The sequence below is a fragment of the Gracilinanus agilis genome, chromosome 3 (genome assembly GCF_016433145.1).
Source record: "Gracilinanus agilis isolate LMUSP501 chromosome 3, AgileGrace, whole genome shotgun sequence".
Classification (NCBI taxonomy): Eukaryota; Metazoa; Chordata; class Mammalia; order Didelphimorphia; family Didelphidae; genus Gracilinanus; species Gracilinanus agilis.
In genome coordinates, this window is record NC_058132.1 from 561,965,578 (window position 1) to 561,991,483 (window position 25,906).

At 33.8% G+C, this 25,906-nt stretch overlaps 1 protein-coding gene across 1 annotated transcript in view; it reads right to left on the minus strand.

Annotated features, from left to right (window-relative positions):
• Positions 1–25,906, minus strand: part of PIBF1 (progesterone immunomodulatory binding factor 1) — a 320,388-nt gene that overhangs the window by 196,201 nt on the left and 98,281 nt on the right. Inside the window, exon 10 of the mRNA XM_044670598.1 lies at positions 17,354–17,452. Coding sequence (XP_044526533.1) covers positions 17,354–17,452 — 99 coding nt within the window. The remainder of the gene's footprint in view (positions 1–17,353; positions 17,453–25,906) is intronic.

A 25,906-nucleotide genomic window follows, 5' to 3' on the forward strand; every position in this document is an offset into this window, starting at 1 on the left:
TATTGTAAAATAGTAGTAGAAAGAGCATAAGATTTGGAATCAGAGGACCTTACTTTAAAAATCTTCTATATAACTTTGGGCATGTAGTGAGGTAGAAGAAAAAAGTTATATTTAGTGTCATGAGGATGGATTCAGATCCTGTAATCTATGGCAAAACACAACCTTTTGGGGCTCTAGTTTCTTTATTTGTAAAAAGAGGATGTTAGAGGATGATTTCAGAAAGGGCTGGAAAGATCTTCATGGACTGATGCACAGTGAAACAAGCAGAACCAGGAAAACATTATACACAGTAACAGCAATACAGTGGAATGATCAACTGTGATAGACAGCTATTGTGGGCAATAGAAAGATCCAGGACAATTCTGAAGGACTTATGACAAAAAATGCTATCCACCTCTAGAAAAAGAATATTGGAGTCAGAATGCAGATGAAAGCATACAATTCTTCAATTGTTTATTTGGGAGTTTTGGTTTTATAAAATAACTCGCTTACTAAAAATAAATATGGAAATATGTTTTATGTGATAATACATGTATAACCCAGATTGAATCAACTGCCAGCATAGGGAGGGGGAAGGGAAGGGAGGGAGATAAGTTCCATCATGTTGGACTAGATGAGCTCTAATGCCTCCTTCAACTCTAAATAATCCAATAATAATATGAGCAGCAAAATCTAATAGGAAATATAAATAGGAATTTATATAAATAATTTTTGTAAAAACAACTCTATCCTCTCTCATATACCCAACTGCCTTCTTCATCTAAAATTTCCCCATCTACTTTTTTCCTTTCTTTACTTTTCCATTCTTACCACGCCCCCAAAGTAGTTGGGGGAAAAAAAATCTCAATTGAATATTCAGCCTCTGGCTATTTTCCCTCACTCCACTTTCCTCCAATACAACTCAGATGCTAATGAAACCAACTTTGGCCTTATTTCACTCAACCTAATCCTCCAGTTGCTGCCATAAAGAGATTTTTGTAAATAGAAAAACAGAAGTACAAAAAAGAACATATTTGATAGGCAAAGGCAGGGTAAACCATGACAATAGTAGAAATTGAGTCAATTTTCAACTTTTGCCAGGGTAATATTTCTAGAAAACTGTGTAAAAGTCATATGAGCAAATGTTGCTATATTGAACCTATGGGAAATAGCAGGTGAAGTTCCCACGATGATCAAAAACTATAATCTTTTGCTAGATTGCTGAAACTACACTTTTCTGCAAACTATTCTTTATAGCAAAACATTAATTCTGATAACATGTACTTTTCCTAACACAGTAACCATTAAATAACCCATAAAATGCAGTACACAAAATAAAATGGGTAACATGCAAAACATTTTTTCTCACTAGTAATTCCCTAGACTTCTGTGACCTTTTATGCTAACATCTCAATTAAAAAACAGAACAGTGAGTTCAGACAATACTCATTTTTCATACCACATGAAATCTGTAGTACCATAAATACTGTACAACAAATAAAATTCTTAAAACTAAAACTTTAATCTGAATATTACCTTCCACTCTGTCAGATGGTGGTTTGAGGATGCTGACTGTATATCATACTGTCATAAAACTCTCTACCTTGGACACCCTCTGAAAACGCAGGGAGAAGTTGCTGGAACTTTGGTTGGGGCTGTCAGGAGACACCGTGACTGTTGAGGTCTCCACATCATCTTTGACACTCTGTCCTTCATGGTTAGAAGATAGTGTGAAAGATAGTAAAGGATGCACCAGGCTGAAGTGCTGAAACAATCCATCAATGACATCTACATTATGCTCCCTTTGAGATCCTTAAGGGACTCAGAGTATAGGAGCAGAGCAGAGATGGTGATGTTTACCCTTGAGACTGAGATGGATGATGGGATTGGCAGCCTCAATGTTTCTAGCCAGCTAGGTGGTCAGGTTGACACTAGCTGCAGACATTGCAGCAGGAAGTATACCAAATACCTTTATTTTCTCACAGCCTCATCATTGACTTTGCCCCCTTGGGCTTATAGCCCAAAACACTTACACTAAGCTTCGGGGCATAAATGCTGCTTAAAACTTGAGTTTTAAAGGCAAACAATGAAAATATGTAATGAATGTACAGGGAGCTCTTTATAAAGGTAGTGAAGGTCTCTGAGGACACCAGCACACTTCTCATTTTTTCCTCTATTTTTCTCTATTGTGCACAGCCAAGTGCAAATGTGTGATTACCAATGCTAAAGTGAAAACAAGGTATCATGTGAATGCTTGAAGACCTTAAAGTTAAAACACTGAATGTGGAGGGCTGACTGCATGTATAGCAGAAAGTACTGGTTCCATCTGAGAGCCTCTGAATTTAAGTAAGGAGTATATCCAAGCAGCAGCTAGAGATGTGGGATTATATTGTTTTTGTCTGTATATCACTGTTGACTAACCTGGAGTTTGTATGCCACTAAAATCTTTCTCTCTTTTTCTGCACAAACTACTATCCAACTTAACTTACGGAATTTAAATGTAAGAGTTTATATTTATCCCTACTGAATTTGATTTTTTAAAAATTTAGTACAATGATCTTGCCTGTCTAGATCTTTTTGGATCCTATCCTCGAGTGTTAACTGTTCTTCCTAGCTTGGAGTTATTTATAATTCAGTAACAAATTGAACATTTGTTTAATTATTAAATATTCAACTTAATCTAATTCAGAGATCTAGGAAGGGTAGATTACTATGCTAGGTACTGAGACAGTTTCTCAGTTCTAATTTTCCTTGTTCTATCTGTGGCAAACACAACTTCCTTTTTCTGGATATCTCCGTATCTCAACTTTCTCCTACTGTTTTCTTCTTAATCACATAACTTTTTTTCAGTCTCTTTTGCTAGATCCTTGACTTCCTCCTGGAATCTAAGTGTAGATGTCCTTCTATCCCACCTCATCCCCTTCTCAGTTCTGTCATCTGTTCTTTTTTTCTTTTTTCCTATAATGCAGTGATTCCCAAAGTGGGAGCTACCAGCCCCTGGTGGGTGCTGCAGCGATCCAGGGAGGCGGTGATGGCCACAGGTGCATTTATCTTTCTTATTGTTATTAAAATTAAAAAAATTAATTTCCAGGGGGCTAAATAATATTTTTTTCTGGAAAGGGGGTGGCAGGCCAAAAAAGTTTGGGAACCACTGCTATAATGTCTCTTCTAATTTTCCATATCAATTTTCCATATCATTTCTATGCATAACCTCCTTATAACCATTCCTTAATTTTTCTCCTCAATTTCAGCCCAATATCTTCAACTGCCTGCTGAACTATATGTGCTTGGATAGACAGCTCATATCTTATATTCAACAAGTCTCAAGCTGAACACACCATGCCCTTAAATAGTAAAAAAAAATTTTTCCTCTTCAAATAAAGAAAAAGTAACCAGACAGATACTTTAGATACTTAAGAGTTCTTAATATATCCCACCTCCTTACAAAAGGAAAAAATCTGATAGTATGAATACTTGTCTCTTTCTAATATTTTACTCAAGAAGTATGGCTATTTTTCACTCTTTCTTTTCAGCAGCAAGCAGTAAATATATTCAAAATTAAGGGGCAATAAGGCACTGAATGGAAGAGAACCTCAAACTTCAGCTAAACATGGGAGGCTAGGTAGAGAGTGCTAAACCAACAAAATATGGCCATAGGAATTTTGTTCCAGTAGAAGGCAGGTAGGCAGAATAAACCATTTCCAAATAGTTATCTGGGATAATCTGTTTCCAATTTTTCCTACCTTCTAGAACAGTGGCCTACTACTGAACTACTTTTCCACCCAAAAATTCACTTCCTCTCTTGCTTCTGATTTTCCTATTGTGATTTTCTAACATCCTTCCTAAAATCCACTTTACCTGTCTTTCAAGCCTGACTCGAATGTAATATTAATGAATTCTCTAACATCTTCAATATAACTAAGTACAGAGAAAAATCAAAAACAGTTTCTGACTTCAAGAAGCCTATAGCCTAACTTTAAAGATATGTATATAAATAGGTATATATAAGATACATACTTATTGTGGAATACTTCAACTATGATAACTATCTGTGTCCATGTTTTATCCTCTTCTTAGACTTGGTTCTATTGGGACTGAGTCAAATCTCTTACAAATTACTGTCTTAGACTTGATCTTTTCTTTCAATTCCTCTTCCTCGTGTGTGCCTTGGTTCCCTCTGTCAGGGAACTCACCTAGTTTATAACTGTCCAATATATTTAAAAAAATTATTTTCCAAAGGCCAAGCTATAAATCAGGTAGTCATTACTTTAATAATTACTGAACAACCCTAGGAGTTCAGGATCTCTCAGTTTTTAAATGTAAATCTCTTTAGGTTTTCTTGTAGAAGGGCAAGGCAGAGAAAAGGCACATAGTCAATCAAAGCTATGTGATCCAGTTAACTGTTCCATCCAAGGTCTTGGGCTCTACACATGCTGATGCAGCAATTGAATGGCAGAGGTGCTAAAGCTTTGCAGCCAAAAGCAGATAACTCCTGCTAGTTTCCTGTTCACCAAAATGAGTCCCAGAGAATTCCGATAATACCCTTTCTATATAAAGCTCATGAAAATAAGAAGCCATATAGTTTGTTGGAATGATCATTACATTTAGAACAAAGGATCTCAGTTTGAATCCCTGATCTTGGACAAGTAGTTTTACTTTCCTGTGTCTCAGTTTCCTCTTCTATAAAAGAGAACTTTAGATAGGTGATGTCTAAGGTCACTTGTACCTCAAAAAACTAAATAATCCTATGAAAAACTTCTTTTTTGATGCTTCTTTGAATATCTAGTGAAGAGATCTATACCCTTCAGCTGGGACCTAATTTTATAATGTTAAATGTATTTGTACTATGCTTGAAATGATGTAATTTTAAAATGTAGGTTTGGAGGACAAGAAAGAAACCATAAGAACTTACAGATATCTAGGTAGGCAGGAGATGGAGATGCTTAATATTTAAGAAAACCATTGACAAAGTTAGGGGAGAGTTAGATCTATAAGAGGCACAAAGGCTATATTAAATACTAATTGAAAGTGTATTCTGGATAGCTACATAGAAATGTTAACCATTAGATTTTTCTCTTTAAAATGCTGAGTTTATAAATCAATTTTAGAGATTAAGGATCAGTGGTTTAGTTAGTGTCTCAAACCCACATTTTGCAAGTGCAACCTATTACTTAGGGTTCAGAAAATCTATGTTTACTACATACAGATGATTTAGTTTCATAACACACATTTCTCATTTAAACATCTGTTGACTTATTTCTGGATCAAATGCACATTGGTTTAACCAATGGCAAAAGAGAACAGATGAATAAGAATAGACATGTTTTGTGGCATTGACATAGAGAACATTCCATTCTCATAACTGACAGGCTACTTAACATACATACCTTGATTTTCCAGTAAATTTCTTTTAAAAACTACTTCAATGTTAACATTTCTTTAACATTTAAAGGTAAGCAAGTTCCTTCACAGGTATAAGCATGGACAGACTATTTGTCTTGGATGATTCTGGTACATTTTTGCTTGGGGTATGTTATAGTAGAAAGAGCACTGGATTAGTAATCAAAATATGTGGATTTTAGTCCACACTCTACCATTCATTAGTTGTATGACTTTGAGTATGTACTACTTTAGCATTTGGGACCTCACTCATCTCCTCATTTGTAAAACAAGAGATACTGGATTAGATGACATTTAAGGTTCTTTCCAGGTCTAAAATTCTATGGCTGGATAGAAGCAAGGAAATAATCTTTAGGCATTTTCCATCTCTGAGATTTTTTATGAAGTGTTAAGAATTTTGGGCATGGTAACAACTATTACATTGTAGACTATCTATGAATAATGATCCCAATGAAAATTTTGAGTTTGCATCACAATGAGTCAAATTTGAAACATACTTAAATTCTAATATCAGATATGTAAATGTAATTGTTAAATGAAAGAGAGGGCAGGAAAACTTTACTTTCTAGAGAATATTTTCTGTAGATAAAGCAACCCGTCAAAACAACTTTTTTCACTTCTGGTGAACTAAGTGAAAGCCTAGTAACTAACTAAAACAAGTCAATATCCTTCTTACCAGTAGAAACATGTCTAAGAGCCTATACTCTTAAAGGATCAACCATCTTTTCTGGACCAAATAAAGAATTTCTTATGAATATAAAAGAAATATTAACATTTAAATAACACAAAATATTTGAAAGATTTCCTTATGGAATAGGATTCAACTCATTCCATTTGGTTCCAGGAAATAGGGCTGAAATGTCAGAGGACATTTATGCTCAGATGGAGGAAAAATTTTCTAATAATTCATGATGGAAGAAAACAGAATAGACTGAATTCTCTAGTATTAAGGTATTCAAGCAGGGCTGGATGACCATTTGCTGGAGTTGCAGGAAAGAATCATGCTTTGAGTAAGGGTTAGATTACATGTTCTCCAAGTTCCTTTCAAATTCTAAGATTATATAAAAACATTTGAGAATAAGGGTTCTGAATAAACAAAATATGTAATTGAGGAAAGAGGGTAATCTCTTGGGGCACACTACCTAATTAAAATATTTTTACAAAGAGTAAAAAATTTTACTTTTACCTGACTTGGTTTTACCTACTTACTATTCTCAAAATGATTTCATTTTCTTAATGAAAATTTAAATCAGCAAAAATCTGCTTTCTCTTCCTCTTTTCCCCACTTGGATTTGTTTTGTTTTGACAACGGCAGCTGGTGACAGCACTGGGACAGGAGTTAGTAAGACCTGAGTTCAAATCTAGCCTCAGACACTTACTAGTTCTATGATTCTGGGCCAAGTCTCTTAATCTCTGCCTCAGCTTTCTCAGCTATCAAATGTAGATATTACATTTACCTCCCAGAGACGGTTTGAGGATTAAGTGAGATAATATTTGTAAAGTACTTAACATATAATATGTACTTAATACTTATTTCCTTATTTGACTACACTTATTGGTTATAAAATTAAAAGGGTTTAAAAATTGGGGGGCAGTGAGAAACTGGGAAGAAGAGGGGAAAACTAGTGAGAGTAATACAAAAATAAAAGAAAAGAATGAGTGCTGATGAAGCATGATGAAGCATGTTGAGGTTTCCTGGGAAACATAAGTGTGACAGCTTTGGAAGTAGAGTGCTGAATGTATCAAGTACTTAAAAAAAACCCAATTACTCCATAATGAAAATTCTTTCATGGACAATCTTTTTTGTACAGGGAAATGCTAATGTTTCTTGATGTTTCTTAAATTCAGAACAAAAACTAAATTTTTTTTATTTTAAAAAACTGTGTTCAGTAATTGAAAATTTGTTCTATTGTGTTCTATTTTCATCTTCTTTTATTATATGAAAAGTGTCCAGTCATGTAAATGTTGGCAAATGTCAAATTAAAAGCCATAAACTTTTCCAAATCAAGTATATAACTTACAAGAATTTCTCTTGATTTCTATTCAATGGACAGAAAAATTCCTTTCAATTTCTATCATAAAAAGTGCCTTCCAATCAACTGATAATTTCTAATGAACTAAGGTGGGGCTATGGGATTCTAATATTTGACAGCTGAAAAAAGAAAGTTGAAAGCTTACACACACACAAAAAAACTAGTAATAGGCTATTACAAAAAATGTATAACAAATGATAATAAGAAAAGAACAGTATATACTGAAACATTCAAGAACTAATGTAACTGTAGAAAATTGTATATATGTGGAAATTTGTTGTTAAAATAACAAAATTTTTAAAAACCAATTGTATATAGTTAAGTTCATATAAAATATAAGGAGCAGCTGTTTGCCTCTATAATTGAGGCAGTATCTCCAAGTATGCCTATAATTAACTGCCTGGTTTTGTGATACTTTTGCCCCTACTGATTTCAAAAGGCATTGACAAAATACTTGAAGCAATATTATTCATAATACTAAATAAATAAAATAAGTTTTATTTAAATTGATAATGCTATATTAATATATGGCACATATTCTGGGAATTACAAAATCAAATAAATATAAACCATTATCACAATTCCTAAAATTGGGGCCTCTAGTATTATTACCTTGTGTAAAATGTAGTAATTTATCAAGTGGCAATTTAGTAAGCCCAAAAGAGTTAAGAAAATTTAAAACTGGGCTTCACTTACTCCCAAAGAGAAGTTTAAATACACTTGAAAATCAGGCTTAACAAATAAATAATACAATTCCTACGAATGGATCAGAATGAAATTGTATGTGATCTGAATAGGTATAGATAAGATTTTGAAAAACTGACCTATTTTAATTAGGTAGCTGAAAATAATTTTGGGGGTTTATTTTTGTATGATGTTCAAAATATTATGCTTGCAGATTCTCATGAGAAGGCAGCATGGTGTAGTTTGAGGAGTAATGGTTAGCAGACCTGGTTCTCCTCCTCTTTGAGTAGCATTCTCTCCTACTGTGCATGTGCTGCCACACCCCCTTCCAGATGGTCCTCTGTGTCATTGCCACTCTTTCTCCTTCTTCATCCCATCCCTACTTTATTTTTAAGTGGAAAAGAACCCACTAAGTTGAGCCTCTGAACAGCACTATGCTAGGCTCTGAGGATATAATATAAACAGAAGACATTGCTCTTAAATCTGAGGATTCTTTAAAATTCTTTCTTCAACTAGAAAGGCATCATAATTATAATCTATTTAAGAAACATTTGTAGAAGCTGAAATTGGAGATATTATGCATGAGCAAAAAAAGTCCCCAAAGTTTAATTATTCCATTTTTACTGGAAAGTAACCATTTTTTGGAAGGTCACCTTTACCCTCTATCAAATACATCTCCAATCAATCCTCTGTTTCTTTCTTTCTGAAAGGACTTTTCATGGTGACTGAAGTATAATTTAGAAGCAGTCTCTAAAACTGGAAGTAACATTCATCTAAATATTCCTGCCAAGTTTAAAAATGTTTTAGGAGTTAAACTGAAACATGTTGAAAATGACTCATTGTAGACCAGAATATACACTGGAGGAAATAAGAGCTCATTTACAAGTGGGAGAAATATACTCACACTTCATCTGTGGTAATTCACTGGACTTCCCTTCCAGTAAACATCATATTTTAAAATAATCATGGAAAATATCTTACTTTTAACTGAAGTTTTATGAGTTGATTTAGGCAGCTGCCGTTGCAAATATTTTATATGTATCTTTTTATAGGACATGGGTATAATTACCAAATTTAAATCAATGAAAAATTTTGCTCTAAAGCAACAAATTAGCCACTTAAAAAGGCTACTTGATCATTAGATATCCATAAATTGTTAAATAGCACAGTTTAAGTACATAGATAGAAAATATCATTACTTATGAACCTAAGTGTCTTAAATATCATCTTGAAACATATTTGTAGATACATAATAATGAGCTTTCTTCTGAATACAAAAAAGTCTACTGATAAGAAGGACTGGCAATTTGAACTGTCTACCCTTTCCTCCCTTTTAATGGTGACTTCAAATTTACATTGATCTATGTTTCTTCTCTCTGTTGGTCCTTTTTATAATCAAATAATATACATTTGTTATACTGAAAGCTGGGATAAGAAGTAGTCAGTCTCTATACAAGAGAAAACCAGATCATACCTCATATGTGTAATGAATAAATAACTTTGGTCTCATTAGCAACATAAACTCACCAACAAAGCTAACAAGAAATATACTATTGTCAATTGCTTTAATTGCTTTGGATAGAAATGCTTACATGGTTTCTTCTGCATAGGTATCTAGGAAAAATGTTTTTTCTAATTCAAAAATTATTTCTTGAGCACTTTCTATATGCATAGCCTTGTGTGTTATGACATGCATAATGAAACATAATCCCTAATTTTATTGAGGTTACAAACCAATTACTCTGAATTGAGAACTAAGTTACAAGTAAAAGAACTTAAGATTTAAATTCAAGTCCACCATTCTTTGCCAGGTAGGTGAGTGGATAAGTCATTTAAACTATTTGAATTTTACCTTTCTCATAAAAAAATCAGGATATATATATAACAATTTTCTCAAAGAAATATTGTGAGGATAAAATGTAGGAAGAAATGTAAAAATGTTTTCTAAGTAATTGATAAAGCAATGACTACCATGATTAATTCTTACATGTAGCAATTAACTGCTTGATGATTATGATTCAATTCAATTCAGACTGATAAAGAGTTTTTTAAGCCGCAGGCACCATGAAGCCCCTGGTGAACCAAAGACAAAAACAAGATTGTTACTGATTTCAGGGACCTTATGTTCTATTCAAAAGAGGGGTGATGGAGGAAAGAAAACAACATGTATACATATGTTGCTGTTTAGTCATTTTTTAGTCATGTCTGCCTCTTTGTGACCCTTTTAGGCTTTTTTTGGGACAAATATATGGGAGTGGTTTGTCATTTCCTTTTCTAGATCATTTTCATAATGAGAAAACTGAAGCAAACATGGTTAAGTGATTTGCCCAGGGTCACACAGCTAATAAGTGTCTGAGGCTAGATTTGAACTCAGGAAGAGGCCCACAACTCTACCTAGCTGCATATAAGCAAATATAAAATATATTAAAAAAGTCTAAAATTGGTGGGGCATGGGGGCACCAAAAAGTGGAAGAATCAGGAAATCATAATAGTAAGTAGCAGTTAACATTTGAACTACTTAACAAAAAAGTTTGTTTAGGAATTGATTTAGACAATTAACAATGAAAATATTTTACATATATTTTTATAGGATACACACACACATACATTCTATAGAAGAAAGTGCTTTGTAAGCCTTAAAGTATTATGTCATTTTTTCCATCAGCACTGGAAGGAGCAATTGTCCCAAATCAGGTTGGATTGGTATAAGGGGATGACAAAGGGAAGTTGCAAAAGGGCCTTGGCTCTGCCTAAAGAAAAGGGTCACAGAAGTTTAACAAAAACACAATTTTGAGTCTTAGCTCTGCCACTGTGAGACCACTAAACACACAATTCAGCTGTGGCAATGAATAAGTCACATAATCTCTCAAGATTTAATTTATCTGTAAAATGGGGCTAGAAAAAAACGCTGAGTCTCTGTAATATTGGTCCCCATAGCAAAAGGTTGCTGTGAAGGAAATGTGTTGTAAATATGAAAGAACTAGAGAAAAGTGAGATGAAAAAAATAACCCTGAAACACTCCTGGAAATTCCTCCCACTGACATATATATGAGAGGTAAAATTAGATTTTATTGAAAAGCAAAGATGGGAAGATGGGGAGAGAGAGAAAAGAGAAGAAATTATTCCAGTGAAATAGACATTACCTTAATATTTATACCTATAAACCAGTGGTTCCTAAACTTTTTTGGCCTACTGCCCCCTTTCCAGAAAAAATATTACTTAGCCCCCTGGAAATTAATTTAAAAAAATTTTAATAGCAATTAATAGGAAAGATAAATGCACCTGTGGCCATCACTGCCCTCCTGGATCGCTGCAGCACCCACCAGGGGGTGGTAGCACCCACTTTGGGAATCACTGCTATAAACGGATAGAAATGGGAACTGCACCTGTGATTTCATTGGTATAAAGAAGCCTGGGTAAGAAAGCCCTCTCTACCAATACAAGTCAGCCACTTCTAGCTTTAGAGAACTGTAAGACTAAGTGACATGCCCAGAATCACATGGCTGGTATAGGTCAGAGATGAGACTTGAACAAGATCTTTTTAGTTTTGAGGCTACTTGTCTATCTATGATGACACTCTTATTCAATATTAATTTATCTTTGGTCATTAAGTTTCCAACAGTAAAGTATCTCAATACATGCAGAAAAAGCCTTTGACAAAATACAACACTCATTCTTATTGAAAACACTAGAAAGTATAGGAATAGAAGGGCCTTTCCTAAAAATAATAAACATTTAGTTTTAAAACTATCAGTAAGTATCATCTGCAATGGGGATACATTAGAAGTCTTCCCAATAAGATCAGGAGTGAAACAAGGATGCCCATTATCACCTCTATTATTTAACATTGTACTAGAAACACTAGCAGTAGCAATAAGAGAAAAAAAAAAAGAAATTAAAGGTGTTAAAACAGGCAACGAGGAGACTATTTGCAATGATATGATAGTCTACTTAAAGAATCCTAAAGAATCAACTAAAAAGCTAGTGGAAATAATTATCTTTAGAAAAGTTGGAGGATACAAAATAAACCCACATAAATCATCAGCATTTCTATATATTTCCAACACATCTCAGCAGCAAGAGTTACAAAGAGAAATTCCATTTAAAATCACCCTAGAAATTCCATATTTAGGAATCTATTTGCCAAGACAAACACAGGAACTATATGAACACAACTAAAAAACACTTTCCACACAATTAAAACTAGGTCTAAAACAACTGGAAAAAGATTAATTGCTCATGGGTAGGATGTAAAATAATAAAAATGACAATCCTACCCAAATTAATTTACTTATTCAGTATCATACCTATCAAACTACCAAGAAACTTTTTTACTGGATTAGAAAAAATTATAACAAATTTCATTTGGAATAACAAAAAGTCAAGAATATTAAGAGAAATAATGAAAAAAATGTGAAGGATGGGGGACTAGCAGTACCAGACTTTAAACTGTACTATAAAGCAGTGGTCATCAAAACAATATGGTACAGGTTAAGAGACATAAGGGAGGATCAGTGGAATAGACTTGAAGTAAAGGACCTCAGCAAGATAGTGTATGACCTCAACAAGATAGTGTACAATAAACACAAAGATCCCAGCTTTTGGGACAAAAACCCACTATTTGATAAAAACTGCTGGGAAAATTGGAAAACAGTATAGGAGAGGTTAGGTTTAGATCAACATCTCACACACTACACCAAGATAAATTCAAAATGGGTGAATGACTTAAATATGAAGAAGGAACTATAAGTAAATTAGGTGAGCAAAGAATAGTATACAGATCTCTGGGAAAGGAAAAGATTTTAAAACCAAGCAAGAGTTAGAAAAAAATTACAAAATGTCAAATTAATACTTTTGATTACATTAAACTAAAAAGTTTTTGTACAAACAAAACCAATACAAACAAAATTAGAAGGGAAGCAACAAATTGGGAAAAAACTATAACAAAAACCTCTGACAAAAGTCTAATTTCTCAAATTTACAAGTTGCTAAATCAGTTATACAAAAAATCAAGTTATTTCCCAATTGATAAATGGACAAAGGACATGAATAGGCAATTTTCAGATAAAGAAATCAAAACTATCAATAAGCATATGAAAAAATGTTCTAAATCATTGTTATAATCAGAGAAATGCAAATCAAAACAACTTTGAGGTACCACCTCACACCTAATAGATTGGCTAATACGACAGCAAAGGAAAGTAATAAATGTTGGAGAGAATGTGGCAAAATTGTGACATTAATGCACTGCTGGTGGAGTTGTGAATTGATCCAACCATTCTGGAAGGCAATTTGGAACTATGTCCAAAGGGCTTTAAAAGACTGCCTGCCCTTTAATCCAGCCATACCACTGCTATGGTTATACCTCAGAGATAATAAGGAAAAAGACTTGTACAAAAATATTCATAGCTGCATTCTTTGTGGTGGCAAAAAATTGGAAAATGAGGGAATGCCCTTTGATTGGGGAATGGCTGAACAAATTGTGGTATCTGTTGGTGATGGAATACTATTGTGCTCAAAGGAATAAAGAACTGGAGGAATTCCATGTGAACTGGAACAACCTCCAGGAACTGATGCAGAATGAAAAGGAGCAGAACCAGGAGAACATTATACACAGAGATGGATACACTGTGGCACAATCAAATATAATAGATTACAAGTAGCAATGAAATGATCCAAGGCATTTCTGAGGGACCTATGAGAAAGAACACTATCCACATTCAGAGAAAGAACTGTGGAAGTAGAAATATAGAAGAAAAACAACTGCTTAATCACATGGTTCGATGGGGATATGATTTGGGATATAGACTCTAAATGATTGCCCTGGTGCAAATAGTAATAATATGAAAATAGGTCTTGATCAATGACACATGTAAAACCCAGTGGAATTGCTCATTGGCTATTTGAGTGGGGTTGCAAGAGGGGAGAGAAAGAACATGATTCATGTAACTATGGGAAAATACTATAAATTAATTAAATAAACCTTCAAAACAAATACATCAATTAATTAATTAATTAAAAAAGAAAAAGAAATTCCATTTAAAATAATGGTAGACAATGTAAAATACCTACGGATCTATCTACCTTTAAGCCAAACCCAAATATGAACACAATTACAATACAATTTTTCACATAAATAAAGACCGATCTAACAATGTGGAAAAATATTAACTACTCATAGGTAAGCTGATCCAATGTAATAAAAATGACAATTCTACCTAAATTAATTTACTTATTCAGTGCCATGCCAATCAAACTACCAAAAATTATTTTATAAAGCTTGAAAAATAAAAACAAAATTCATCTGGAAGAACAAAAGGTTAAGAATATGAAGGTAAGTAATGAAAGAAAAATGTGAAGGAAAATGACCTAGCCATAACAGATCTATAACTGTACTATAAAGAATTAATCATTAAAACAATTTGGTACTGCCCAAGAAAGAGGGCAGATAAGTGGAATAGATTAGGTACTTAATACACAATAGAAAATGACCACAGTAATCTAATGTTTTATAAACTCAAGATCCAAACTTTGGGGATATGAATTCCTATTTGACAAAAATTGTTGGGAAAACTAGAAAAACGGTATGGCAGAAACTAGGTGTATAGATCAACGTCTCATATTATATGCCAAGATAAGATCAAAATGGATACATGACTTTGACATAAAAGGTACTAGTATAAGCAATTTAAGGAGAGCATGGAAGAGTTTACTTTTCAAATCTATGGATTAGGGAAAAGCTATGGCCAAACAAAAGAACAGAGAGCCTCATGAGATATAAAATTAATCATTTTGATGACACTGAATTAAAAATTTTTACACAAACAAAACCAATGTAGTCAACATTAATAGGAAAGCAGGAAACTGGTAGAAGTATTTTTATACTATGTGTCTCTTAAACATATAGAGAATTGAGGTAAATTTATAAGACTATAAGTCATTCCTCAATTGATATAAATGCTCAAAGGATATGAAGAGGCAGTTTTCAGAAGTAGAAACCAAAAGTATCTAAGGTCATATGAAAATAATGCTTCAAATCACTACTGATTAGAGAAATGTAAATTAAAACAACTCTAAGGTACCACACTATATCCATCAGATTGGCTAATATGACAGAAAAGGAAAATGATAAATGTTGGAGAAATTATGGGAAAATTGGAACAGTAATGTACTGTTTTTTGAATTGTGACCTGATCTAATCATTCTGGGGAACAATATGGAATTATGAACAAAGGGCTATAAAACTGTGTACACCCTTTGATCCAGCAATATCACTACTAGGTCATTATCTCAAAGAGATTTTTTAAAAAAGTATGTGTATGGTGGGGAAGTACCTAAATGCACAAAAATATTTAGAGTAGTCCTTTTTAGGGTCGCAAAGAATTGGAAACTGAGGGTATGCCCACTGACTGGGGAATGGCTGAACAAGTATGGTATGACTGTAATAGAATACTCTTGTATCATCAACAATGAGCAGGAGTATTTCAGAAAAATATAGACTTACATGAGTTTAGGTGAAGTGAGCAGAACCAGAAGAACATTATACACAGTAAGAGCGATATTGTAGGATGAACAACTCTGAATGACTTAGCTATTCTCAACAATACAATGATCTAAGACAATCCTAAAGGACTTATAATAAAAAATGCTATCCCTCTCCAGAGAAAGAACTGGAGTCTGAATGCGGATCAAAGCATACCACTTTTTACTTTATTTTCTTCATTTTTAAAAATGTGTCTTGCTCCACGGCATGACAAATATGGAAGTATATTTTGTATGGTAGCCCATGTGTAACCAGTATTAAATTGCTTACCTCTCAGGGAGGGGGCAGGGGAAGAAGAGTGAAAGAAATGAATTTGCAGTTTAAAATGTTAGAAAATGAATGGCAAGAATTGTTTTTACATGGTCCTGGGAAAAAATAAAGCTGCACTGAAGAGGAAACAAAAAGATATGGTGGAAAAGAGAGCCTGATCTTGGTGGTCAGTAGAGAATTGTGAAGGGTGGAACCTGATGAGTATGCCTATTAGAATGCATATGGCACTTTCTGCCTCTATGGGGTAAATTGACTTCTATCAGTTTTTGTAGCTTCTCAATTACAGGCCTACTCTGGGAAACTGGGGTCAGAAGGCTGGATCTTGTAGTGCCTTAGGCTTATCTTCTTAAATATCAAATACCATTGAATTATTGTCATCTGTAAGGTCATTAAAAAAATTCTGATGAAAAGAATGTTGAAAAACAGACTAGCATAAAAATAAAAGAGTTAATCAGTCACATCTTCCATTTTCTTCTCCCCAGATTTGAAAAATGAAGTATTAAGATTGAGATCCTATGAAATTCTGTGAAATGAACACTAGATGACTACTTAAAATCTGAGAGAATTTAAAAATTTTATTTTATTTTTATTTTCAGTTCCAAGGTACCTCCCTTCCTCCAACCTTAGCTACTGAGTAAGCTAGGTATATGATATCCATTATACATACATATACATATACTGCAAAGCATATTTCCTCATTAGCCATGTTGAGATTTTCTCATAAAATCTCTTTAGTAAATATTAATCTGGTTTTAGTGCTAAATGGAAATAAATAATATTCTGAAACAAATATAAGCCAAAATCACTTAACATGAAAGTTTTAGTAATTTGTTATATTAAATATTTCAAATTTATATGTTAAAGGACCAAAAATAAGAAAGGTATAGAACCATCTGATATAGTATTCACACACATATTAAAAAAAGGAAGGCATTTGTTTGACTTCTTTATTTGGAAATGTTGGTAGATTTTTGGTATGAGACTATTAATATGAAACATACTTTATTATATCATGAAATCTTTTGTAATACCTTATGCCTCAAAATTTTTTTAGAAAATTATGTTGATAAATTACTAAAGGCTCATTCAAGCCATTTAGAATGTGTAATACTTACTTTAAGGTGGACAAGAGGTTTGCTGGCTTATTTGAGACAACTTTAAGAATGTAGTTTTAAGTATGGCTCAAATATTAAATGAAATTAGACTTACTTTCCATACATATGTATGAGTACATATAAATACTCCGTTCAAAGTACAAAGCATATTGAAAACTCAGGTTTTGAAATTGTGGTGTCTTCTTTTTTAACATCAAAATTTCATTAAGAGGGTTTAAAAATACTCTTTAGGTGAAGTAAGAGCTAAAATTATTCTTTTTTTTCCTTTCAACAAAATATAAAAGTTTGAAAATGTGAAGAACATTAGCAGCTATATTCAAGATACTTACTGTTCCAAGAGTTGATCATGTTTTTCTAAAGCATCCTTCTCAGATATAACTGCTCTATCTTTTTCAGCCAGGGCATTATCCCTTGCTTCCCTCAGATTCCTAGAGTAAAACAACAAAAACCCTCCTTAAAACTTCAGTCATGAAGAATTGCAGCTATATAATACTTCAATACAAACTGTACAGTTAAACAAAATTAAAAATCTTTAGTGTACTGATTGGAACTAAGTCATCTGTGATCAATCTTTTTTTTTTTTTTTAAACCTATACTTTCTGTTTTAGAAGTTTTGGTTTTAAATATTGGTTAGTCTAAGTATTGGTTCTAAGGCAGAAGAATGGTAAGGGCTAGGTAATTGTGGTTAAGTGATTTGCCTAGTCACACAGCTAGAAGTGTCTGAGACCAGATTTGGACTCAGGTCCTCCCAACTCCAGGCTTGGCTCTTGATTTATTCAGTCACCTACCTGCCCCTTGTGATCAATCTTATAAGAGGCCCCAGTATGCTTTATACTTAATTTAAAAATTATCATTAACCTGAACTCCAACAGCCTCCTTTGTATTAAGTTACAATACATGTGAGTCATTATTGTTAAAGATAGAAGTAGGAATAATTCTAAGTATTAATTTTTGGAATGCTGTGTATGGTAAAGGGCATGCTGAAGTTGAGGTCAGGGGTGTATGCTTTTAACTCAGAATGATCATTTCATTTAAGAGTGTAGAAGGAGCAAATCCTGACTGGTGCTGAATTCATTGAACACAGGAAAATCCAGAAAAATAGAGTGATATAACAAGTTTGAACAAAGCTTTAGGAAAGAAAATGATATAGCCACAAGCACTATAAGAGTATCAGGAAGAAATGAAGCAAGAGTTCATAAATAAAAGTTTTGGAGAAAAGTCTTGGAAGAATTACTAGAGTAGAACAAAAGTTGTAAACTTTACCAAAGGAACCGACTCTAAAAATCAAAACAAACAATGCAGTAACTTAATGAAATAAGAAATATTGGAACACATCAAAAGATGGAAAAAATAGTATAAAATTTGAGATATCTATTACCCAAAATAACTCTCCTGGAAAAATTCAAGGAAAGATAATCTAAGGACCTGATAATTATGAAAAAAGAGAAAGCCAGGATTTATATAATATAGGGTTATCACCAAAACAATAAAAAAAAATTGCCCAGATCTACTAGAACCAGAAGGCAAATGAAAAAAAGAAAGAATGCATAAGGTCACTTCCTGCAAGTCCAAACTAAAAAGTACTAGTAAGGTCATAGTCAGAATTCTGGAAAAAATCCAAATAAAAAAATACTACATGCGGGAATCCAGAAAGATTTCAAATACTCAGGGACCATAGTCAAGATAATATAACTACAGCTGACATTACAGAAGATCTGGTAGCTGTAGCTATAAAGAAAAGGAAATTGTGGAATCAGTATCCTGAAAGGAAAAAGATAAAAAGCCAATAAATATGAATAATTTAACTAGTAAACCTGAGAGAAATTTACCCAATAAACCTAAAGAGAAAAAAATGGACCTTTAATAGAAAAGAGGCTTTTTCAAACATTCCTGATGAAAAAGCCAGAATCTGGCTGATTCTTTGAAATACAAATGGAAGAGTCAAGAGAAATCAGAAAGATAAATATATTTGAGAACTTATAAGGGGCTTCAGGATGATGAAGTACTTATACTCTAATGGGAGGAGAAAGAACAAGAACCTCTTCAAAATTCTAATACTGTCAAGCGATACAAGGAGTACAAATAAAGGAAATGAAAACAAAAGATCATTTCAATTATAGATCACTGTAAAGTAGGTCCCTCTTTCACCCACTGTCTTTTTTGTAAAAAGCATCAGGAAGCAAAGGAAAAGCATAAGAAGACAGGAGAGAAAAAAAGAAACCATTTATATTTATAATCATGAATGAGAATTGGGATAACACACCTACAATAAGTAGAAGATAGCAGACTGGATTATAGAATAGACTGCAACAACATGTTTAGAAGAAAATCAGAGAACCTGATTTCAAAAACTGTATCTGCTACTTAACTATTTGTGTGAGTTAAGGAAAGATACTTAACTTTTCCAGGTCTCAGTTTCCTGATTTTTAAAATGAGTGATTTGGATTAGATGACTTCTAAGTTCCCTTCCAGCTTGGAATACATTATTATATTTTGGGCCTCAGTTTACTCATCTGTAAAATTTTTTATCATTTGAAATTTTGCCCTCAGTCAGCCCTGTGTCAAGGTAATAATAATAATATTAGTGATAATAACAATAATGATGGCAAGGCATAATTACAAAAAGTACACAAAGTACTTTTCTGACAGCAAACTTGTGAAGAAGAAGGTAGTACTGTCTCCATTTACAAGATGAAGGTTATGAGACTTGTCCATGGTTGTCCAGAGCCAGGGTTGAAAACCAGATCTCCTGACTCGTAAGTGTAATAGGTATAGGCTATAAAAGTTTAAAAGTAGATTTGTGTAAGCATGTTAGGAAAAGCCTTTGCTGGAGGTCATGGACATTCTGAATAGAATGCAGGGGATAAGAGGAGAGAGCTGAGTAACTGACAGACTGCTGTGCTGTGAGGGGTTCTGAGGAGAGGTGCAATCTGCAGTTCCTTTTGACCTGGGATCTTGGAGAGTGGTGAAGGTTGAAAAGGCAGAAGACCTCAATCCTGCAAGTCAACTCTGTGTAGGGAAGTGGCCTGTGATCTGATGGACAGTTTGCAGACATTTCCCCTACCTGGTTACTTTGGATCATCAGCTGTGGAGGAGTTGGTTCCTGGTATTCTGAAAACATCCCTGGAACATTTGTGAGGCCCCAAATTAAAGCCCTCTTCCTCAGGTCCTTAGCCAAGCTGTCAAAACCTGGCAGAAGCCAAGTTGGCTGAGGATCTTACCCCTTTTGACTCCAGTCCTGGGTAGTTAGTCATAGCTTCACCTAACCCCCTTCCCAATCCCCTCATATTATAATTAAACTGTTTCCCTGTGTGTTTTTAGTACTTTAAAGTCCTCATTGTGTGTATGTAATAATCTGAAGCTATTCCAGGCTGGGTGGGGCAGGGTGACAGTTAGTCAGGCTTAACTGCCATTTCTGTCAATGGTCATTCCCCTCATAGTTAAACCTGGTTCCCTGGCTTGTAAAGTCTTACCCATTGTTCCTTTCTGTCTTCTATCCACCCCACTGAGCCCACATTTTTTATTTAACACCCCTGGTTTTACCCATAATATAACAAGTAAAACTGGGCTCTTTCCACTATACTTCCACTATACCTCACTATACTTTCCACTATACTTATTATATATACCATAATTAGTCTTTTCCATCCCAATTATTTTAAATCTCTAATTGGGAAGAGCAATAGGTATAGTATCTGATCACAATGGCCACTTGTAGATTCTTGTTCCACAAGCTTTTCTTCTTTGAAATTTTTTTGTTTTTATTCATGAAAAACCCTTCCCATTCTTATTACTGACATCAAATCCAGCCAAAGACTCTTACTAGCTGTGTAACCCAGGGCAAATCACTTAACCTTGTTTGTATCAATTTCCTCATCTGTAAAACAGGGATAATATACCAGCCTTCTAGATTTGTGAAGATCAAATCTCATAAAGCACTTTGCAATCCTTAATGTGTTAAATAAATGCCATTGGCATCATCAAATCTCTTGCTTTCAACAATTCATCCAATTTTTCATAATAGATACTTATTAATTTCCTCTTGACTCTGAAAGACCCTACAAGGTACCAAAAGATACACAGTTTTGATAAAAAACCATATCTATCCACTTGTTTAATAGTTATATGACATATACACAAATAACTAGAACACATTTAAGTGCATAAGCAGAGATGTGAGCAAAATGTTATCTGAGGTCCCGGGAAGAATGAGATGGAGGAGAAGGATGGGGAAAAGTTTTAAGGAGGGACAGACATTTAATCTGGGCTTTAAAGGGAAGGTAGACATTTAACACTATTATGTCCGAAGTTTTCTAAAGGATAAAAATTCTTAGTTTTTTCTTTCAATATCATATGAAATGGACTTAATCTTCCTATTGTGGAGATTAAAATTAATATGCAAAATGTTAAATATTATATTTATGAATACTTTATTAATAATAAACTAACAGAGACATAACTTAAAGGTTACTAACCAGCCCGCTCCCAGGAACGGGAGAAAGGGAGAAAAGAGAAAGAGGAAGAAGTTACAGCCAAATATAAAACAATAATGTGACCATGTAAATGTGGAGACATAGGAGAAATTAAAGGGAATTTTGGGAAAACTAAGGATTTATGGGGGATGAAGTCCAAGGTTCAAAAATCTCTATTTATACACCCCCCCCCCGTGATCCTTTGGGAGACCAGTCTCGCCAATCGATCATAAAAACATAATCAATATATACATATTGCAATAATTTGTGGATAAAAGGGAAAAAAAGAACAAAATCAATGATTGCTACATTGACAAAAAACCAATTTGGGGGCAGTCCCTTTTGGCAGAAGAGTATACATTCAAAACAAATGCTTTCAACCCCTCATAGTTCAACTTCACATCCTAAAGTTCATTATGGATCTTGTTGATGCAGTGTGTGGTCTCTTGCAGGCATCTTCATGGCATCTTCTCCAAACAGGTTCATTGTCTGGATTCTGGGAGGTAGCAAATTTCTTATCCTAAAATTTCCTAAATTCAAATCAAAGTTGACAATAATAACAAAGGCCCCCCTGAAGAAAATAATAACAAACATGGATTACTCAGGAATACATGGCTAAGTTATAAGGTATATGAATCAAATGCAAAAGAAATCAGAAAACATTAAAAAATCCACATAAAAGATAAAAAATAATTAGTGGATTAAATAAAAAATGTCAAAGTCTTATGTCTAAAAAATCTAAGTAAAGTAAAAATAAAACTATAATAGATCCTTGAATCAGGGCCCAATTAAAGTGATTTAAGAAATTATGCACTTACCCAATCAGTAGCCAGGACTACAGAAAGTTTGCCACACTTATAAACGACAGAAAAAAGGGACTAGATTATAGGAGCCAGAATGGTAGCGAGGATGAGGTACTTGGATAGAATGTGGTTCAGAGGAAGTTCTGCGTCTTAGCATATGTTAAGCGCCTCAACCTCAAACCCCAAACAAGTTCAAGTCCTCTTGTCTTGGCTCAAAATTACATCAATCCCACTGGGACTAATTGGTCTCTCTGACCTTGTGCTCGATTTATACTATGCAAGTTTTGGTTTTGTGCTTCTTTAGCACTATGCAGTGGCTCTTTATATATTTTCTTCTTCTGGAAATCAGATTGAATCATTAAGCAAAGTCCCATAATATTCAAACAATTAATGGCATTCTACAGTTTAAAGCTTTTTTTTGGGTATGCATTAATATTAGAACAAATGTATTTTCAACATATATTACTGTACAATAAAAAAAGATTAATATTGTTTATATGTACTTCAAGGTACTCAAATACTATACTGCAAATACAAGGAAAAAAACAATAAGAAAAAATGTTTTAAAAATAAAAGATATATAACTTAGAATCAGTGACACACTGTATCAGCCAAGGGGAGGTAGAATACAAGAATTCCTCATCAAAAAACGAGATCCATTCCCTTTTTAAACTTGGCCATGATCTACTGTGAATGCAGGTGATTTTCACAAAATAACAGATATATAAAAACAAAACAGTAGTAGAGTAGATAATGCACATTCAAATAAAACACCAAATCCACAAAATTCACAATAACCCAGTTATTGACAATAGCACAAACCCATTATTATATAGGATTTACATGAGTTTATACATAGCCACTTGCTGTGTGATGTTTAAAAAAAATCTATGAACTGATGGATATTTGTCACATATCTACAGATATAGGAAATCTTTCAACCTTGGTGAGAAATCTAGATTGTTTTGGTGGAAGTAAATTAAACTGAAGAGTTAAAATATCATGCATGTAGGAGCTCTTTTTGGCTTCTGGCTTTATATATAAAGTTTTGGTAAGAACTTCTATTTGCTTCTCTACCTTTTAATACAACATTCTTTATAATATATGGAGATATATACATACCTACATGTATATATATGTATGCATGTCTCATACATTCAGAAACTACTAGATAACTGAAGTAATTTCTCAAGAATACTTAAAATTATAATTTAAATTCTTAAGTTATCATATTCTCCAAAGTCTTATACAGGTTATGACCAGTTTTGATAGAGTCCATTCATAATCATATATGTGACAATTAACAAAGACAAAAAGGAAGACAAGGCTGTATAAGCAACATGTGACCTCATTAGTTGAGATGACAAATCCAGGATACATAAGATTATGGGCTTTTTACAACTTAAAAAAATTTTGTGTAAGATGTTCATGGTCTTTTAAAATGATATGTTGTTTAGTAAAATCATAGGGAAACGGTGTAGATAAAGAATCATATAACAGAATTAGATTAATACACGTAAACTTAAAAAAATTTAATCCTTAAAGAAATCAGCAAATATAATATATAAGCAAATGACAAGCAATGCTGTCAAAACCCTTTTTACCAATTGCAATAGATTTGTTCACTATCAGGGAAGGGAGATAAAACTCAAATAGTTAGCAAGCAATGAACTCCCCTATGTCTTTAAAGATTCATTCCCCTCCTCAGTATTTATCATCCATTTGTATTTTGTTTGTTAGAGCTCTGAATTTCATCATAGTGAGGGAGAATTCTGCACTGAGCATTTGAGACTTTCAAAACTTTATCAAAATATTTCAGTTTGGCTTCTAGTTTAAACAGAATAGCTTTCTGCACATTCTTTTTGAGGGGAAGGAAGCAGGATGGTAAATAACCAATGAAGATACAAACTGCTAGTAAGAAAATCAAGCATAGCCAATATATGCACTGGTGAGCTCAAGGAATTCAAACTGCAGATATTAAAGCATGCTTTGTAATAGTATTTTGTCCTTTAGAGAAAAAAAATCTGAATGAGGATTGCTTATAGTAAACAGCAAAATCTTGCTAGAGAACAATAGGGTATTTGCATATGAGAGAACTGGCCAAAAGGTAGAGGCAAAATCCCAAAAACTTCTACTTAAAATCTACTGATTTAGTTTCTCTGCCCTCAAAAGAAAAGCAGCAGAAGTCCCCTTCCTGTGGGAAAAAATACCCCAAGTTGCAAGTCTCTCTCAGCCAGGAGTCCAGCTTAAGACTTTGGCTCAAAAAATGACTTACACAGGCTGGAAAACCCACATAGGGTGGGAGAAGGGATTAGGTGGAAAGATTTTTATACATCACCCTCTTGAAAAAAAAGCAGCTTGGAATGGCTGGGTCTCGTGGCAGGTCTAGTCACTGTAAGCTGAGGCTTCAGGGGCAGAGAGGTGAGGAACGCTGGCTAGAGCAGATGAGTGTGAAAAGGCAGTAGCAGTGAAAGCAGGTGGCTGGCGGGTTGGTGGCTACAGTGGCCAAGATGGGGTGAAAGCAGGAAACCCCAGCTCTCGGCTCTCGGCCAAACTTACTAACTATACTGAAAATCTATTAAAAAAAAATTTGAAGATTCTATCCCTTCGTGGTCGCCAAAAAGTGGAGATCAAAACGTTAAATATTATATTTATGAATACTTTATTAATAATAAACTAACAGAGACCTATCTAAAAGGGTACTAACCAGCCTGCTCCCAGGAATGGAAGAAGGGGAGAAAAGAGAAAGAAGGAAGAGTTACAGTCAAATATAAAACAATAAAGTGACCATGCAAATGTGGAGATGGAGGAGAGATTAAAGGAAATTTGGGAAAATTAAGGATTTATGGGAGATGAAGTCCAAGGTTCAAAATCTCCATTTATACATTATAATACCGTTCAACCTCCTCTGCATGCTCTCCAATTTATTAATGTCCTTTCTAAAATGTGATGACTAGAACTCAGCACAATACTTCAATGTAGCTTAACCAAAGCAATATACAACATAATTGTCATAGTGTCATGATGTGACAAAAATACTTATAGAAGGCCAACACCCTCATTTTATTGATGAGGAAACTGAGACTAAGTAACTTGCACATTAACTATTTTTTCATGTATTTTCATGATTTAAATTGTCACTTTGTGTCCTAAATCTCTATCTCTAGCCCTGACCTTTTTCTTGAGGCCCATTCCCACATTTTCAAATGCCCAAGGGAAATAAATCTCCAACTAGATGTCCTGTCAATCGGTATAATTTGAAATATTTAAAAGCAAGTTTATCTTTCCTCCTAAGTTTTCCTCATTTTTTTTGATCACAAAATCTTTGTCTCCTTAGATTCAACCTTCTCCAGAGACCAACTCAATGAATAAATGAGACAATTCCTATTGAGTCTATTTCAGCAATCACTTGTACATCCATATTCTAACTCTACTTCCATAACTAACACCCTTTCTCAGGCCCTCATAACCTCTTGTTTAGAATGCAGGACTGTCCTATGAGATCTCATTTTCTTTTCTCTCTAATTCATCCTTCATAATATCTGCTCCCACTCCTGCTAATTATTTTTCTACTCTGCTGCTGAGTTCTATCACTGTCATGGATTAA